General features: G+C 35.4%; 1 protein-coding gene across 1 annotated transcript; it reads left to right on the forward strand.

Moving 5' to 3' along the window:
* The first annotated feature begins 6,644 nt into the window (after window positions 1-6,644).
* On the forward strand, window positions 6,645-9,657 carry LOC139858626 (squamosa promoter-binding-like protein 13A). The gene is made up of 3 exons (XM_071847460.1): window positions 6,645-7,061; window positions 7,992-8,122; window positions 8,951-9,657. Exons 1-3 carry the CDS (start codon window positions 6,676-6,678, stop codon window positions 9,541-9,543), a joined length of 1,110 nt encoding a protein of 369 aa, XP_071703561.1. The 5' UTR covers window positions 6,645-6,675; the 3' UTR covers window positions 9,544-9,657.
* Window positions 9,658-19,266: the final 9,609 nt, after the last annotated feature.

Genomic DNA, 19,266 nt, shown 5'->3' on the forward strand with positions numbered 1-19,266 from the left:
GCCGTCACTTGACGATTTGTCGGGGTCGCTACAGAATTCTTCGAGGAGTTCCGGACTTCGGCCGATTTGTGGGAATTGCGTAATGAGTTGCGAAATTTGCGACAAGGATCTATGGATTTGAGTACTCTCAAGACGACCTTTATGGCGAAGGCTCGTTTTTGTCCGGAGTATTTGGGGAATGATCGTTTGTTGATGGGAGATTTCTATCGGACCTTGAATGATGACTTGAAAAGTAAAATTAGCCGGGGTCAAGCGAAATCGTTTTCGGAATTATTCGACTTGGCTAGAGGTTTCGAGTCGTATTCGCGATCGAAAAAGGGTGAACCTTCAAGTGAGCGAAGGGTCGTTTCTTATGGTGCTCCGAGTAAGAGGGCTAAGGGTCCGAGTGTGAGCACGGGTGGTACGCGAACGGGTATGTCAGATTCTAGTGCGGCTAGATGTTACAATTGTGGCGTGAGGGGTCACAAGTCTTGGGAATGTTCGGTACCAAAGGGTGATGGTATGGTGTGCTTCAATTGCCAAAAAGAAGGACATCGTAAGTCGGGATGTCCCAAGTTAGCGGGGACGGGTGCGGCCAAGAGACGTTAAGGTACGTTTAATTTTGATAAATATGTCTTCTGATTATTTATCAAATGCCGTTTGAGTTTGAGTTGCGTGCCTTTGTTGTGCATGTTATGCTATGGGTGACGTTCCTAATGGAAGTACCCTATGTTGATGATTGATTGACGGGCGAAGGGCGTAAGACTTGGTGCAACCAAGCATTCCTTAGTATTTGGGAAACGTTTCTACCAAGCCACGGAAATGGTTTTGGTGTTTGGTTGTTAAGCGCGTGTTCGCTTTGATGTTGAAGTGACGAATCATGTGGTTCGTCGGTTGGTTGGAACCCTTGAGATCGAGTGTTTTAAATCTCGATGTGTGTTGGTAATGGAGTCTTTATGACGCGATATTAGGTGCCTCTTTTATACCTACTAGCGTGGTGTTCGACTCCGATTGTGTTGCGGTACACTTTTCGTACAAAGTGTTTAAGGGTTGGTTAAAATCCTTCGTGGGCTCAAGGTTGGAGCAAGATGTGGTAATGGGTCGTGTGAGCCCAATTGTTGGTAAAGTCTACCTGTGGTAACATTGTGCGGTTGTACGAGTTGTGGATATGGAACGTGGTTCTAAGTGGGGGAGTTACACTCCCGCACGAGGAAGTTTTAGTGTGAGATTTCGGATGATGCTATTGGTAGATCCGGAAAATGTTGTCGAGACCTGGTTGGGTCGATTTGTGGTAGAGTACAATTTCGGATAAATTGTACTTATGGTTTGGATTTGAATCATCACTGAGGTGGTAACGTAGTAAATCTCGTAGAGAGATAATGGACGTGTTTGGCGAGCAAGGTGAAATCCTCCGGTTAAGGGAGGTGTGTGTCGGGTTCTCTTGTGGAGAATTATTGTTTGGTACCTATGTTTGGTATAGGTGGTTCTTGCTTGATTATGGTATGGTTGTTTGATGAAGCATGATCTTTAGGGTCCGCTGACTTCATCATAGGAATACGTGATTGATGGAGCATGACCTTCGGGGTCCGCTGACTTCATCATGAGCGTGGTGTTATATCGGTGAAGCATGATCTTCGGGTCCGCTGACTTCATCCGGTGTTGTGATCGGTGAAGCATGATCTTCGGGTCCGCTGACTTCATCCGGTGTTGTGATTGGTGGAGCATGACCTTCGGGGTCCGCTGACTTCATCAAGGGAGTAGTGTTATGTCGGTATGGTGTAACACTATCGGGAAATGCGAGTACCGGTGGGAAATGCGAGTACCATTCCTGTGTTCAGATTGTGGATCGCGTGTGTTTTCGGATTCACGATGACGCGTGTAGTTCGGTCATCTTATTGGAATGAATCTCGTGTAGTTCGGATTCATGGTGACTCGTATAGTTCGGTCATCTTATTGAGGTAGTAATCTCGTGTGGTTTCGGATTACTAAGGCTCGTGTAGTTCGGCCAACCTCGATGTTGTGGAAGTGAATCTCGTGTAGTTCGGATTCACGAATGACTCGTGTGGTTTCGGTCATTGTATTGAGGAGTGAATCTCGTGTAGTTCGGATTCACAATTGACTCGTGTAGTTCGGTCATTCCTCCGGGATAGTGACTCTCGTGTAGTTCGGATTCACTATGGCGCGTGTAGTTCGGCCATTCCCGATTGTTGTTGTGGTGAAGGTAGTGAGTCGCGTGTAGTTCGGATTCACTAGGGCGCGTGTGTTTTCGGCCAGCCTTCGTGTCGTGTGATCTATTGGTTGTTTGATACACCAATGGTAGGGTCGTAAGGACCATGTTGCGGGAACTATCGGTCGTTTTATACTTCGACGGTGGGGTCGTGAGGACCATGTTGTGGGATTAGTGAGGCGATAGCGATGTTTCGCTCACATGTTTGTTACGGGTGTGACGATGGTTGATTTCGTACACCTTGGGTTTTGCGTTTTCATAGTCGTTTTGGGCGCTATCGGTTCTAGCCGTTGGATTATGATGTTACGGTAGTTGCGTATTGGTCGTATTGCGCACTACAATGGATGTTTAGTGATTGGTGTAATCCGTAAGGGTTCGTTTGGTTCGGTCTTCATCGTTTCGGATTGTTGACTTTAGGATTTAAACTTGGTTGCTTTTAGAATTGTACTTGGTAATGATACGCTAGAGGGTTGATATCTCGGTTCGAGATTGGTTGAGTTTCCCGATGTGAGAGATTGAGCATGGTTTTAGTGCTCGGATTATGATTTGTTAAATCGCGTGTGACGATTTTGGTTGTTAGAGGTGATTCATTGGGAAGAGTTGCCTAGGAAAGTCGGATTGGGACGTATGTTTGAGGACCGTGGAGTGTGGTCCGTTTGGTTAAGTGACGAGGATCACGAGGACGTGATCGAGTTTAAGTGGGGGAGAGTTGTAAGACCCGAATATTTATCTTGTATACTTGTGTATTATGGTGTTCAAGGGTGTGGGTTTTATTGTATATAAATTAAAATGCAAAAGAAACTGTTTCAGTAGGGTCGCGCGCCGCGCGGGTTTGGGGCGCGCCGCGCCATTTGGCGCTGACAGAATCCTTTGTTTTAAATTGGTTTAAATGAAGGGTATTTGGGTAATTTCACTTGGGGCCGGATTTGTGAGCCACATTAGCTGGTTTGGATCAGTTTTGGATCATTTTCACATCCATTCATCACCCCCAACTATCTAGAGAGAGAGAGAGAGATTCTAGAGAGAGATTTAGGGTTTTGGAGAAGAAGGAGGCCGTTTGGATCAAAAGCTCGAGTTCTAAAGTTGTTCCTTTCGTTCCTAGCTACGTTGTGGTAGTATTGGTAAGCTCAAACTCCGAATTTCATCTATTTGATTTGATATTCAAGTTAGGGTTTGAGTTAGTTTGATGAAAAACCCTTTTAGATGATGAAATGGGTTTAGTGATGCTAGCAATTGGGTTTATTGTTAATTGTTGGTGGATTTTGGGTTGGTGAACTAATTGGCCATGTTTAGGACTTGAAATTGAGTTTAATCACTTAAGTTAGTGATTATGAAAGTATTGAAACCCATTTAAGGTTATTTTGTTGACTAACTTTGACTTTGGGTCAAATTAGGGTTTGGTGGTGATTATGACCCAATTGGCGATTTAATGAGGTTTATAAACTTAAAATGGATTAAGTTGAAGTATTAAACCGAGTTAAATGTGTTTTGGTGTTAAAACTTGTAAATGGTGAGATTTTGACTTAATGGGTCAAAATTAGGGTTTAAGTGTCAAAATGGGTATGACACGTGTTTAACACTTGAGTTCGGGTTTATTTGGCATATTAGGACCATTCTCACTTGTGTGAGTGATTATCGGTTAGTTTGGGCGCGGTTTGTACTTGGTAGTGCATTTGGGTCAAATTTGCACTAAGTGTCGAATTGGGTTGGTTTGTAAATCCAATCTAAGTGTGTTGTTGAATTTGTGATAATGGAATAGGTACTTTCCATTGACGAGTTGCAGATTACTTGGAAGCATTCTTCAAGACTTCAAGGTGAGTGTTAATATCCTATGTGCATATGTATGTGTAGGATGGGTGCGGGTCGGGTGAAGTGGTTCTCGGTTATAGAGCTCACTTCACATATAGGTGGATTTGATAGACTTGCGTTTAGATCCAATTGGCACGGTTGTGCGTTTTGGTTGACCACCTTTGGCGAGGTACACGTTTTGTGTGTACACTATCACACGTGGTTGTGATGTGGATGATATAACCCCAATGGCGAAGGGTTTTGAGTTGGAGAAGTGAATCGCGTGTAGTTCGGATTCACGATGACGCGTGTAGTTCGGTCATCTTATCAAAATGAATCTCGTGTAGTTCGGATTCATGGTGACTCGTGTAGTTCGGTCATCTTATCAAAATGAATCTCGTGTAGTTCGGATTCATGGTGACTCGTGTAGTTCGGTCATCTTATCAAAATGAATCTCGTGTAGTTCGGATTCATGGTGACTCGTGTAGTTCGGTCATCTTATTGAGGTAGTAATCTCGTGTGGTTTCGGATTACTAAGGCTCGTGTAGTTCGGTCAACCTCGATGTTGTGAAGATAGTAATCTCGTGTGGTTTCGGATTACTAAGGCTCGTGTAGTTCGGCCAATCTTCATTGTGGTATTTGGTTCTCGGTATTGGGTTAAGGTGTTAACCTTGTTCGTTTATATTGTTATATATTAATGTATTGTTGTGTTGTAGCTAACCCTCCGGGTGTAGCTATTTGGCGTTGTTCACATCGTCGTTGGTGAACTTATATTGTTGTTGTATCTTTAGCTCGTTGCTTAGAGATCGTACGGTATGCTTAGTGTAGTGCCTTATATGGATGCCTCGGTATGCGGTATTTGTTATTTTGTGGCGTGTCCATTTTATACATATATATGTATGTGGTATATTATCATTCACTAAGCGTTAGCTTATCCTATCGTTGTTGACTCTTTTTATAGATTGCATGCGGATGGTGGCTCGGGTAAGCGCGAGGATTAGAGGACTTGCATAGTTTGCGTAGAAGGCTTGCTTTTGGATTTATTAGGATTGGGTAGCGTATTCCCAATCGCCATGCTCGGCTTTGTTTTGTATTAAAAGTCGTATGGCCGAAAATTGTATTTTGGTACTTAAGGGGTAATTTGGGTCAATGTGGGCCCCGCTTCATAAACATAATTTTATTAATAGAACGTGCTAGTTTTTATATATGGAACATGGGGTTAAAAGCGTTACGCCTAAATATGTCGGGAACTAGTCAAACATTTTCGCGTTTAAAGACTTTCCGGACAGTCAGGTTTGGCGCGCCGCGCGGCCTATATGGCGCGCCGCGCCAGGTGGCAGTTCAGCAATTTTTTTTTTTAGTAATTTTACACGGTTTAATCGCGGGTTGGTTTGGGTTGTTACAAAATTACATGCCCAAAAGCCATAAAATTCCCTAACCAAGGATGAACACTTAGAAAAAGTAAATAAAACATGCAAGTTAAATATCTTTGTTAAATTCTTCCTTCCATTACATTTCATTCCAAAATTTTGTACTTGGAACTCCATAGATATGTTTTTAACGTCTAGTTATAAGGAGCGACACAAAACTTGTCTGTATGACTGTATCATCCTTCTTTATCAAACGACACTGAACCCACCACCTCAATTAGCAAACAAAGTCCATTATTATACCACTTACACCCCTCACCCATTTATTTCATCCCAACTATACTTGCTAGTACTTTTTTCCAAAATAAACTTGCCACTACTATTAATATTAGATGAACCTACTGTTTGTATACATTTCTTTACTAAATCATCTTTTTTACTCTTAGGTTTTCAACAAGACCGTCCTGTCAATTCTAAATTTTCATATGGGCCCCATTCAATTATCAAAAAATAGGCCCTTTTGTATACAAAAGTTTTAAATATATGTATGAATAAGTTCAGTAAATACTAAAAAATTTGGTTAAGTAGTAACACTATAGGCCCCTTTGGACTATGAGCCATGTGCGAGTGCACGTGTTGCACGCCCTCAAATCCGCCCCTGGTTTTCAAGTTCCAATGTTATTCCATTTTTGTTGTTTACAAAATCCAAGATTACCAACTTCTTAATATTGGTGTTTCATATCTCATACCTCATAAAGAACAAGCACAGGTTCTTATCCTACACCAGTCTCATTTTTTATTTTATTTTTGTATTATTATAAAAAATAAATTTAATTTATTAGTAGTAATTTATTTATTACTCATTTATATGGAATCCATGACAGGTTTTAAAGGCTGTAATGCTATCAACAGTCTTCTCTTTCTCTGAATATCTATTTCTGTAAGTTATTTATTTCTATCTTTATATGTTGTTAAATTACTATTACTATTACTGGAGTATTAGTTCTAATATTGGAAAGCTCCCTGATTTTCTTTAAGTGTTCACAAATACTATCAATCTATTTCACCAGGCAGTTATATTTTGCTACATTGGGTTTTTTTTTTTTTTTTTGAAATTCACAGGTAGAAGCTACTACTATGTATAAGACCCTTTTCATCTAGGTTAAAAAGCACTAAACTTGGGGATACTGTGTAATTCTTAAGCAAGTAATAATAATAATGAATATTATAAAGAAATAAAAAAATAGATTTAGAAAAAGACTTGAAAAGTGAAGAGTCAAAAAGATTAAAAGAAAAAGTAAAAGGAGGATAATGGAGTGGAATTTGAAGATACCTTCTTGGGATTTCACAGAACATGAACAAGGAACAATTCCCAATATTGATTATGAGGGGCAGGGAATTAAAGGCAATTTTTGTGTTGATTTAAAGCTTGGTCAAGTTATTGAATCAAGAAATGAGTTTAGGGATAGTTTTAAACCCTCATCAAAAATGGCATTATCCCCTTCCGGATCATCGAAAAGGGCTCGACCGATAAATACCCCGGTTCACTCGGCTAATTGTCTTGTTGATGGTTGCAACGCTGATCTTAGTAACTCTAAAGAGTATCACAGGCGCCATAAGGTTTGTGAAGTTCATTCGAAAACGCCTGAAGTTTCGATCAACGGTCATAAACAACGGTTCTGCCAGCAATGTAGTCGGTATGGCTTAATTCTATTTTTTTGTGCTTGCTTTTTACAGAGTGATTGGATTTTGGATGTGTGTTTTGGTATGATTACAACCTCCTATGGTAAAATAGGGTTAAACCATAAATGTATGAGTTTGATAGTTGCTTCATTCAATTAACTGATTGGAAAGGGTAAAATAGTCTTGTTTTATCTTTTTTGTATAGATTACGGAGTAGTTCCTTAGGTAATTAGAAATTTAGAATTGGGAAAATTAGGGCACCATTAGTAGTCATGAGTATTATTGCTTTAAGTAGCATAAGCATATTTAAACAAGCAAACATAACCTCTTAGGGCCACAGTTTGTGACAAATGATTATTTGATTTTGATTATTTGGTATGTTTTAGGAAATGGCTAGGTACATATAAAAGGTTCACTTCATTCCATTGTTGTTTTTTTATAAAGGGGGATTCGTTATCATCGATAACGAATTTTCAATACACTATGTTTGGTTTTATTAATTTTTGATATTACTTTTTTTTAAAGACAAGGCCCCAAAACTTCATTGCTATTACGCCTTTGGTGGTCGTTTGTTTGTTATATTCTTAATGTCAAGAATTAAAGTATTCGAAACCTGGTTGGGGAAATCTTGTTAATGAATTTCTTCCTTTCGCCGAAAAAAAAAAAAAATATGTTTTGGTTTGTTTAAGAATCTTGTACAATTGAAATCTTAATTAATAAGCATACATGTTTTGATTTTCAAAGTCAAACTTAAAGGTCAATCAAGTTTCTCAACAACCATAAGTATTTAAAGCTCAACTTTAATCACTTAAGACATTAAAGAAGCCTGTACTATCTTTCACATGTTATTTTCCAATGCATATTTTTTTACTTTCTGAAGATATTAATGATTAAACGGTACACATATATTCAGTTCTTGAGCAAAATTTTGTCAATTTTTGTAGGTTTCATTCACCAGAGCAATTTGATGAGGGGAAACGAAGTTGCAGAAAGCGCCTTGATGGACATAATCGACGGAGAAGAAAGCCTCAACTTGATACTTTACGTGCTACAAGTCTTTTCTCTGGCCACCAAGGTATGTTTCAAATAGTGGTAGTAGCAAAATGGGTCATCTTTTGGTTTAGGTCAAATTGGGTCATTTTATGGTTAGGGTCAAAATGGGTCAGATTTGGTTGACCTCAAAGTATTTTTTAGTTTTTACAGATAAAAAAATGCTATGTGTTTAATGTATAATTATTTAGTGTAAAATGTTTTCCCAATTTCTTACCAAATTATATGCAATTTGTCACCATTTAATGCATCCTGCTTACCAGTTGTCAAGCCATTTATTGCAACATATGTATCATTTTTCAACCTTTTGATTATATTCCGTACTTTGATAAAAAGTTACATTTTTTTAACCTTTTTAATATATTCTGTACTTTGATAATGAGTGGTCTTTATGTTCCATTACATTGGTAGATATTGAATGGCACATGTTTATTTTCTTGCATTTGCATTTGCAAATTTTGTATATTTTTAGTGCATCATATATGACTTAACAAACCTAATTTCTCTAATATCTGATACTTAAATTAAGTGATTTACAGTCTTAAGGCATAACTTTGTATACCTGGGCATTTCATCCCCCCTAACTGGTTTCCTTGAAGCATAACTTTATATTTTATGTTTTAGATCCAAATTGGCCCGTTTAAAAGGGTGATGATCCGTACACCACCAAATTTATCCATACATTACTAAATATATGCATTATAATGTTGTACTGTACAACACTCTAAAGCAGCTTTAGAGGTATACAGAAAAATTTTGGTGGTGTACGAACCACTCCATTCAAAATTAAATGCGTCGTGTTACTATATATACATATATATTTCTATAATAACGATCGATTCCTACATTTTAGGTACGACAATGTTACAATTCTCAAGTCCACACGCGTACCAAACCACAACTCTCACAAACCCACTATGGACCGGCCTAGTCAAGTCTGAAGACGAACCCACCTACTCCACCCATAACCTGACCCGAACCCACAAACCAAACCTGTTTCAAGAATCATCATCCGGCACCAAAAAAGTTCCCGAAAATCAACAATTCAGCCTGCTTCACAACAACGGTTCAAGCTCACACCTAAAACACAACCAGCAAACTTTTGAGGCTAATAGCAGCAGCAGCTATGACAAATTGTTCTGTGATGGGACATATTTGCCATCGGCTCATCGGGTGCAGCCGATGGTGCAGTCGGACTGTGCTCTCTCTCTTCTGTCATCATCACCGTCACAAACATCATGTACAACACTTAACCATGTGATGCACCCGTCTTACTCATTCTCAACCGCACCAAATCAGTTGGATCCGGGTACAAGTTATGGTGGTTTGGAATCGATTATGGATCATAATGGGAATACTATCATACAAACGGGCTTTCATCATCAACAAAGTCATGCATCTCCTGATAACGAACCTATTCAAACACTTCCGTTCTATTGGGAATAAGCGTACATATTCAAAGTAGCGAATAGCTCTACTAGTTTGTATGTTGAATGAGATTTGATTACGTTTGATTTGATTTTATTCGGCTAAGCATTTGATTTGCAGTTGATGCATCTTGCGTTCTTTATTCTTTTATATTTTACAACTATCAAGTGTTAACTTCTTTCCTCTGCTAGAAACTTGTACAAGTTTTTTCTTGGTTGTTTGTAATTAGGATGGTGTTTATGATTGTTTATTTACTTCTTGCATACTTGCATAATCATACAACAGATAAATAATCAGAAAAATAGAGAAAAAAACATTGTACGGAGTAGTAGACAACGTTTTGTTTTAAGCAGCATATATATATATATATATATATATATATATATAAAGGGGAGTGATTCGTACACCACCTGTTTTTAGCCGTACACCACCAAATGTGCTTTACATGGTTGTAAAGTACAACACTGTAAAAGCATGTTTAGTGGTGTATGGCTAAAAATAGGTGGTGTACGAATCATCACCCATATATAAAACCGAACAAATTTTAGTCAATGGTTTGACTTCACGATTTTCTGTCTTTTTTCGACAAAATTGTATACTTAATATAAATGACTTTCTTTATCTCATCTTCAAATCTTTGATTGTTTTAAGGTCGAGTGGTGGTTTAAAGAAGATACCGTATACCGTATTCATTAGTGATATCGTTAATTACACCTGTAATTAAAATGATGATAAATTCATCATACTTTTTTATTTATATATATTAACTCTTACACACTAAAACTCATGACAAAATGTGTAGTTTCAATTTATTCCGGACTCTTACACACTAAAACTCATGACAAAATGTGTAGTTTCAATTTATTCCGGTTGTAGTTTTGAGTCTGCGTTCACACTACAACCGGTCCCTCAATTTCGGCTCAACTTACACAATAGCCCCTCAAATTTACAATTTTAACTCTTATACACTAAAACTCATGACAAAATGTGTAGTTTCAATTTATTCCGGTTGTAGTTTTGAGTTTGCGTTCACACTACAATCGGTCCCTCAATTTCTGCTCAACTTACACAATAGCCCCTCAAGTTTACAATTTTAACTCTTATATACTAAAACTCATGACAAAATGTGTAGTTTCAATTTATTCCGGTTGTAGTTTTGAGTTTGCGTTCACACTACAACCGGTCCCTCAATTTCAGCTCAACTTACACAATAGCCCCTTAAGTTTACAATTTTTCAGGTGTAGCAAGTGTAAACATAAAATCTTATTAAAATAAAAGAAACTATTTCCCCCCGCATTTATAACGGGCATTATCTTCTCACTCGGTGCGAAATAAATTTTGTCGAGACCACCGTTCAACTCGAAAAAGTCTCACGAACCCAGTGGGACTAACTATACGCGAAACGGACACTTTTTAAAAACGCTTAACACAACGACAGCCCGTATCTTTCTGTTTGCCGCAAGTTAAATTTTTCCGACAGCATCGTTACACTCGAAAAATTTTTATGAGCAAAACGAAACTAACTACGTTCGAAACGGACACTTTTTAAAAAACGTTTAAGACAACGACATCTAAAACAACGCTTAAGACATGAGCCGTTTTCCCCTCTGTAAATACACAACGCTACGTTAAATATGAATACGCAGGCCGAAAGTCCCGCTGCATCGCGCGGGCCGAATCCGGACTAGTTATCATATGTCTTACTGTCTATGTATATGTGTATGTGATAGGTATTACTTCGCATTATTTATTAATACTGCACAGTTTTTTGATATGAAAACCAATAGTAAGAAAAAGAATTAACAGCCCGTGGGCAGGGCCCATAACTAGAGACGAGCCCATGGTCAAGATTGTTATTAGCCTCATGCTATAATTACTTATATATATATATATATATATATATATATATATATATATATATATATATATATATATATATATATATATATATATATATATATATATATATATATATATATATACATATACATATATATATATATACTAGATTTAAGAGCCCGTTCGTTGCACGGCAGCTCTATAAAATATTTTTCAAAAACGTTAGCATTAGTAACGAATACTTGTATGATACATTTACAATGACGAAACCCTTCATGATTGATAGTATTTGTATTAGGACCAAATTTATTGAAAAATTCAGTATCGTAAACGTTTTGAATGAATACACTTACAATGCAACAATTTTCCTGTACCTGATTCATGAAAAAAAAAAACCATTTATGATATTTATCTTTTATACTTTTCGCGGGACTAATAAATTATTTAATCTTATATTAAAAAGTTTTATAAATGCAAATGACTGAGAGTACATACTAAGTTAAAGTTAAACGATAATCATAATCATATTAAATCATACAACGAGATTTATATAATTATTTAAAAGATTTGGTAAAATATGAATGGATGATACAATAGGACACAAATCAGATTAATGTGTTTGTTAAAAGTGATACAATAGTTTAGTTAACTACATTCGAGACAAAATCGACAATCAAATTACTATCTAATTCCCGTTCCAAAAGTTCAGTTGTTTTATTTGCTTATACTATGTGCATTAAATATACTATGTGCATTAAAACCTGATAGTGAGTATAGACATCAAACGATTAAACATTTAGTCTATTTTTATCATACTTTCCTTTCAGACAATCTCCAATTGTATTAAGAACCAAAAATACTTTCAAGTTAACTGTAGAAAAACAAAATCATCCCTAGTAATTAAATAGCTTAAAAATGATCCAAAAGCAATTCAAAGGATGATCGTCAAGAAAATATTCTAGCTGTACAAAGAATAGAAAAGCAATCCAAAGGATGAGTATTTAGAAAATATTCCAACTATACAAAGATCAAAAGGATGTTTTTTCTTTATAATTTCATAAATAATCCATTTTCCCAATTTTTAAAGAAGAGGTGTATGGATCAATTTTGGAACATCGGAAGTTGAACGTTTTAAGTAAATAGCATCGGGTGGTTACTCACTCTTCCGCTTCAATGAAAAAGTACCGGGTGTGCACCTCATCATCCAATGAAAATTGGTACCTACAACATGTCCAATATGTTAAGGGAGTGAAACAGTTTGATTTCATCATAAATACATACACCGGTAATCAAATTAGAATCTGCTTACTAATCTATTACCTAAATCTGATGTGCTAATACTCTAACAGTAACATCCCTGAAAATTTATTTTATCATAATGCAATATGTTATTGCTATTATTAAAATTCATATTTCATCATAATTACTCCCTAGTTAGCTAATGCTAATTGCGTATGTCAGAGTCATATTAAGGGGAAAATTACAACATAAATACTACTTTGTTACATGGGTCAATATGTTTAGTCCGATAACAGTACCTTTATAATGTTACTATATACATCATATATGGCTAATCTAATCTAAACCTTAATGTAGGATAAAAACTTCGTTGTTGTTGAGGGTTGTATGTAGCACCTGAAGCAAGTAACTCTTAGTCTCTGGGTAGTGACAATCATAAAGCCTGCGTGAACTATGAGTAAGGACGCAACTGAAAGGTATGAACCAGCAAGCCTCACCTGCACCGCTTAGTTTAAAGATATAATACATAATTCTTGATATAATGATTACATTAGTTCATTAAGTTGTCATGCTGTAACAATTGCATCACACTGTTACTAAAACGTACGACTAAATAAAACAAATTATATAAAGTATACATATATAATTCTTCAGGAAGAATGAGTCAATACATCTTAACTCATTATTACTAATATTCCTTGGTATCTAGGAGCGTACGATGTTGATATCCGAGGTACCAAGTGTGATGTTGAGGCGTGGGATGCGGATGTTGTTGTTGGTGGTACTGGTGCTGTTGGTGGTGATGCTGATGGTACTGGTGGTGCTGGTTATGCTGCTGATGCTTGTAGAATTCGCACCATATTCTCCAGAGCCACCACTCGAGTGTGAAGCTCGTTGACTTCTTCTCTTACTCCAGGATGATTGGCGGTTCGGACTAGCGGATGAATAAGATCTAGAATTCTAGATATTATATATTCGTGACGGGATATCCTGGAAATGAGGGTGAAAATAGTGTTCCGAACGGGTTCGCCGGTAAGTGCTTCAGGTTCTTCGCCAATAGGGCAATGTAGTGGGTGAAAAGGATCACTTTCTTCACTTCTCCATTGATTAAGTCGACTACGAACCCATCCCCAATTCATCCAGAATAGATGATGGCTGATTGGTTCGTTTGTTCCGGTTACGCTGCCATTGGAGCTCGAGGAGTTCGAAGAATCCATATTATGTGTTTGGAGTAGGGTTTGATATGAAATAAGTGTTAGATACTGATTGATATATTCATCTCCTTGAATACGTATATATAGCAAAAAGATTTCCGTAATTTACGGAGGAAATTTAGGAAAAGTGTTAGACAAAGTCTATTGGGATAGATATGATAAGATATGATTTGTCTATACTCCAATAATGGCAGTATGACGTGTCGAGATCATAAAATGATAAGTATGTAATCTAATAATCTTTCGATTAAAGACTTTCAATTCGTATACTGTGATAACCCAATGACATTTTCCGGTTCGCAAACCGATGTATAAAGGCATAAGGCATATAGGTACGTGATATATAACAGGGAGTTATATACGTTTGAGTATGAATAGTAACAATTATAGGAGTTTCAAAAATCATGGATAATATTTCATGTAATACATATGTAATACACAAAATCATGATAGATGACATAGGAATGTCAAGAACTTCAGAAATCATGGTGTCGCATTTAAATGCGGTGGCGTAATTGGATAATACTTAGGAAAGTTCTTAGACTGGCTTTGGATTCTAAGATAAGTAAAGTTTCTAAAGTATAGTGTAGCATTTAACAGTTAAAGGCAACAATTAAAGGCACTATGGTCAAGGAAAGTTGTAGTCCTACATTGCTAAGGTACCTAATTGTATAAGACACACATAAAATGCAATCCTGGTTCTCTACAACAAACTGATCTGATACCAATCTGTGACGTCCTCCAGATAGTGCCTGGAAGAATAACGTCACTAAATATATCAAATCACAGTTGTATTAAACGAGAATGACTCTATATGAGACGTTTTATTGAGTTTTGCAGCGAAAGATAAATAGATTACATTGTATTTAATGAACAATGCATTAAATGTCTTTAATTGGTATGATATGTAATGAAGACTCCAAGCATGACAAGCAATCATCATCAAAACAGCAGATATACAGCGGAAGCAATATTTAAGTACCTGAGAATAAACATGCTTAAAAAGTCAATACTAGGTTGAGTGAGTTCATAGGTTTGTCATAAATAATAATTTCAATAATAGTGTTAGACCACAAGATTTTTGTTCATAAGCTTGGTCTCGCAGGGACCAGTTAGTAGATCTCGCATATCTAAAAGTTGTTCATAAAGTTGGTCTCGCAGGGACCAAAAAGTAGATCACGCAGATCCAAAAGTTATTCATAAGCTTCGTCTCACATGGACCAATTAGTAGATCACGTAGATCCAAAAGTTGTTCATAAGCTTGGTCTCGCAGGGACCAATTAGTAGATCTCACAGATCCAAAAGTTGATCCAAAAGTTGTTCATAAGCTTGGTCTCGCAGGGACCAATTAGTAGATCACGCAGATCCAAAAGTTATTCAAAAGCTTGGTCTCACATGGATCAATTAGTAGATCACGTAGATCCAAAAGTTGTTCATAGTTTGCCCCAAAGACAAGTTGTGTTTATACTTGTCGGTTAGGGATTTAGTCGGACATAGCCGGGTATAGCATAGTTTAAAATTGGTACTTGTGTCTAGCGTTTAAAACAGTTATAAAAGTTGTGCATGTATTCTCAGCCCAAAAATGTAAAGAGTAAAAGGGATCTATAAACTCATGAAAAATCAGTTTTAGTATTTGTATTCATTTCATAAAAACATTTATAAAAGTAGCGCATGTATTCTCAGCCCAAAAATATAGATAAAAAGGGAACTATGAAAACTCACCTTAAATAGCAGTTGAAGTATTCCTTGAAAGGAATGAAATGAATGGAAATAAGTGACCGGGATCTCAACCTAGAGATAGAATGTACGATCAGATGTTGTCTAATAGACATAAGTATGGTAACTATACCAATGATAATGGTTTACTGAAAGAAATTCCATTTTCGGAAAGGTTACTATCTATGGAAAGTTTCCACTTTTAGTAAGTTTCCATGTTTAGTAAGTTACTGTTGAATACTTGTGAGTTGTTCTTAATAAGTCCACCACTTATTAAGTGTGTAAGTGACTAAGTGTTGTTCACTTAGTGAGTGTATGATTACTATAGTCGGGTTTGATATTGTGCACCATACCCAAACATCTATGCCACCGCCGAGTCACTTGAATGATCTATTTTTACCGGTTGGCCCAGGATTTCTCGACCAAAATCTAAGTTTGGCATTCGAAATCCACAAGCGTCCCATAGTGGTACCAACGATCACCCTAGGCCTTAAGTAGCGTTGAGGTTCATATATAGTGCACGTTATCTTGATTATAATCTTGGTGATAATAACGATAGTAATAATAATAATAATTGAAAATGGAAACATCACTCACGTATCAATATTGTGACTCAATATTGCAGGAAAAAGTACGCAGATGTAACGGACATTATAAATGCTAGGTTGACCTCACGAAAAATACCCATAACCTCCATAGCTATAACCCATACTTTCCTTAGCTCTATCCCACTCATAAAACACGTTTTGAAATGACCCGCTCATGACTTCGTCGTAGTATTTTATGTATAAATAATAATATGTTATAATTCAGTAGGCTTATAACTACCTTTAGTGGTTTGATTATGTTATAATTCAGTAGGCTTATAACTACCTTTAGTGGTTTGATTCTTGATTAAGAATACTAATAATGAAGTGTAAGAACAAAGATGATAATGGAGAGAAAGAAAGAAACACTTTGTAAGTGTGAGAAATGGTGCAAGTTTAATGCTTGCATTCAAGAGTATTTATAGCCTAAAATTTCAATATAAAAATACATACTTTATGTACCAAAATTGACTATATGTATACTAGTTTATAATTTTATTTTTAGTCAACATAAGGATATACTAGTTTATACTTTCCTTTTTTTTTTTAATTTTTATTTATTTTTAGTCAACGTAAGGATGTATTTGTTTAGGATTCTTTTTAGTCTCATTATTATTATTATTATTATTATTATTATTATTATTATTATTATTATTATTATTATTATTATTATTATTATTATTATTATTATTATTATTATTATTACATTTACTACATGATAAGTATTATTTTCTTTTTACTAATTCATTACATTGAAATATATATATATATATATATATATATATATATATATATATATATATATATATATATATATATATATATATATATATATATATATATATATATATATATATATATATATATTCATTTCGAAATATATATTTGAAATATTTATTTAGTATTTAGTTTTTCAAAATCAATTATATTTTAAAGTTTATTTTAAAATCGTTTAAATAATAGAAATTATTATAACACGTAATGTTTTTAATTAATATATATATATATATATATATATATATATATTTACATAAAATTGTTCGTGAATCGTCGAAATCATATAAAAGTTAGGTTTAAATTTAGTCGGAAATTTTCGGGTTGTCATAGTACCTACCCGTTAAAAGAAATTTTATCCCGAAATTTAGTTGTTGCCATCAATCGGCGTTGTTTGTAAACAGGTGAGGATATTTCCGTTTTATTTGGTCTTGACGTTCCCAGGTATCCTCGGGGCCTTTCATGAATTTCAACGGATAGAATATTGTTCTGTTTCAAGCGTTTAAATCATACGAACCATAATTTCTATAGGTTCTTCTATGAAGTGCATTTTATCATTAATGCGGAGGTTATCTAAATAATTAGCAAGAGTGTCATTTGACTGGGTTATCCTCAAAAGAGATGATGGTGCTTTACAAGCATTTCAGTAAACTGAACACATGAAATGTGTTATGAATATTATTGAGCTCATTTAAAATCTTGAGCGTTTATGCCACAATATTGGGGCAGATAAGACACAGAGGAGTTCGTGAAAATCACAGTCATTAAATTTGATAGAGATCGTAATTGTTTACAACAAGAATATTGTAATGATGAATATGAGTTGAAAAATAGAGTTTTATCACCTTTGAATAATATGGATAAAATAATTCGATTACTCGAAGAGTACGAGTGAAGCTATCACAAAAGAGTGAAATGAGGTAATAAAGTTTTGTCTTAACTTTTGACGTAGTCATAGTTGACTTCCGGAATTTAAGAGATTTAAAGAAATCTTCGTAAATCTTTATAAGATTTGATTCTCCGGTAATTAAGGAAATTGGGATTTTCTTTGATTAAATGCGATAAATTGTCTCGATTGCTATGTCTGGAATTTCGCTATAAATTAGCTTTTTCCGTTCCATTATCTTTACCACTTCTATACTTTCTTCCTCAATTCAAACTTCCAAAAGATTAAGGAAATGCTTAATCCAGTTCTGATCCTTGTTATTATATTGACCATATATACAGTCATTCTTCTTTTTCATTTTCCACCAGAGGAATTTGTTTTCTTCTACTATTCCCTTGGGGTTATAATGTTTTTAATTCTCCCGTGTCTTTACATTGCAATACGTATTGATATACACGGTTTTTAATTTCTGTGTTGTTATTGGGCTTTATAATTTCCCTTATATGTCGGAGCTCTATGCTCTTGTTTTCTCTTCTCGACTTTAAGTAAAGCGAGTTATGGTCCAAAATTCGTAGATATGAATTTTGGGAAGATCATAATATACTAAGCAGAAAGAAATGTAGTAGCACAATTTGACTTGTTAAATTACCAGAATTATTGAAAATAGAACTATCAAGAATGTATTTTCTTGATATGTTCAGAGATTAAGTAGAATGTAAGAGTCATGTAACATGGCAAATGATGATTATAAAGTCTATGAATCATCATCTTCCATTAAAAATTTAGCATGACTTACTGTAATATAATCACGTTGGCCTGACGTCATTATATTATACTAACTCATGCTTCAATTCCCAACACTTCTTCAAAATATTCATAATTTATACTTGAATGTTACAGAAATATAGAAACTAAAACAGTTTCCTTTATGATATCGCAAATAGATAATTAATTGCGGACAAGAATAGTTATGAAGATATCTTCAGAAATATCGAGGATATTTATACTGAAAGATATGATGATATCTTAGAATTTCTAAGATCGAATGATAATGAGAAAAATTCTTCTGTAAGGATTCAAGATAAGTAAGGAGCATATATGTCTTCTGTAATTTCCATCAGAAATCGAATCATCTGGATTCCTTGAGTATAGGTTTAGTCCTTGTGATTTATCCACATCATCCTTCATAGTTTGCTCAATTCGTTTTCCAGTTCTAAATATGAGCTTCTGCCATTCTTTATTATCAAACTTTTGGCCCTTAAGACCTTCTACAATTTTGCTGTTTCCTCTGCATTTAATGCAGCCATATTTAAATCATCGGTTATCAATCAAAGATGGTTTCAAGAAATTTTGTTTTTAGATGATTAAACGCTGATTGTGATCGTCAAGATACAAAGGATGTTTTCAAGAATTTTGAATTTGAAGTGTTTAAGCGTAAGATGTATCCATCAATGAATCTAATGGTTGACGAAGAAATGTTGTGATT

This window comes from Rutidosis leptorrhynchoides, chromosome 7, assembly GCF_046630445.1.
Source record: "Rutidosis leptorrhynchoides isolate AG116_Rl617_1_P2 chromosome 7, CSIRO_AGI_Rlap_v1, whole genome shotgun sequence".
Taxonomy (NCBI): Eukaryota; Viridiplantae; Streptophyta; class Magnoliopsida; order Asterales; family Asteraceae; genus Rutidosis; species Rutidosis leptorrhynchoides.

Coding starts and splice junctions, on each gene's coding strand:
- LOC139858626 (XM_071847460.1), top strand. CDS start 6,676: ATGGAGTGGAATTTGAAGATACCTTCTTGGGATTTCACAGAACATGAA. Junction 7,062..7,991: donor TTCTGCCAGCAATGTAGTCG/GTATGGCTTAAT, acceptor CAATTTTTGTAG/GTTTCATTCACCAGAGCAAT. Junction 8,123..8,950: donor TCTTTTCTCTGGCCACCAAG/GTATGTTTCAAA, acceptor CCTACATTTTAG/GTACGACAATGTTACAATTC.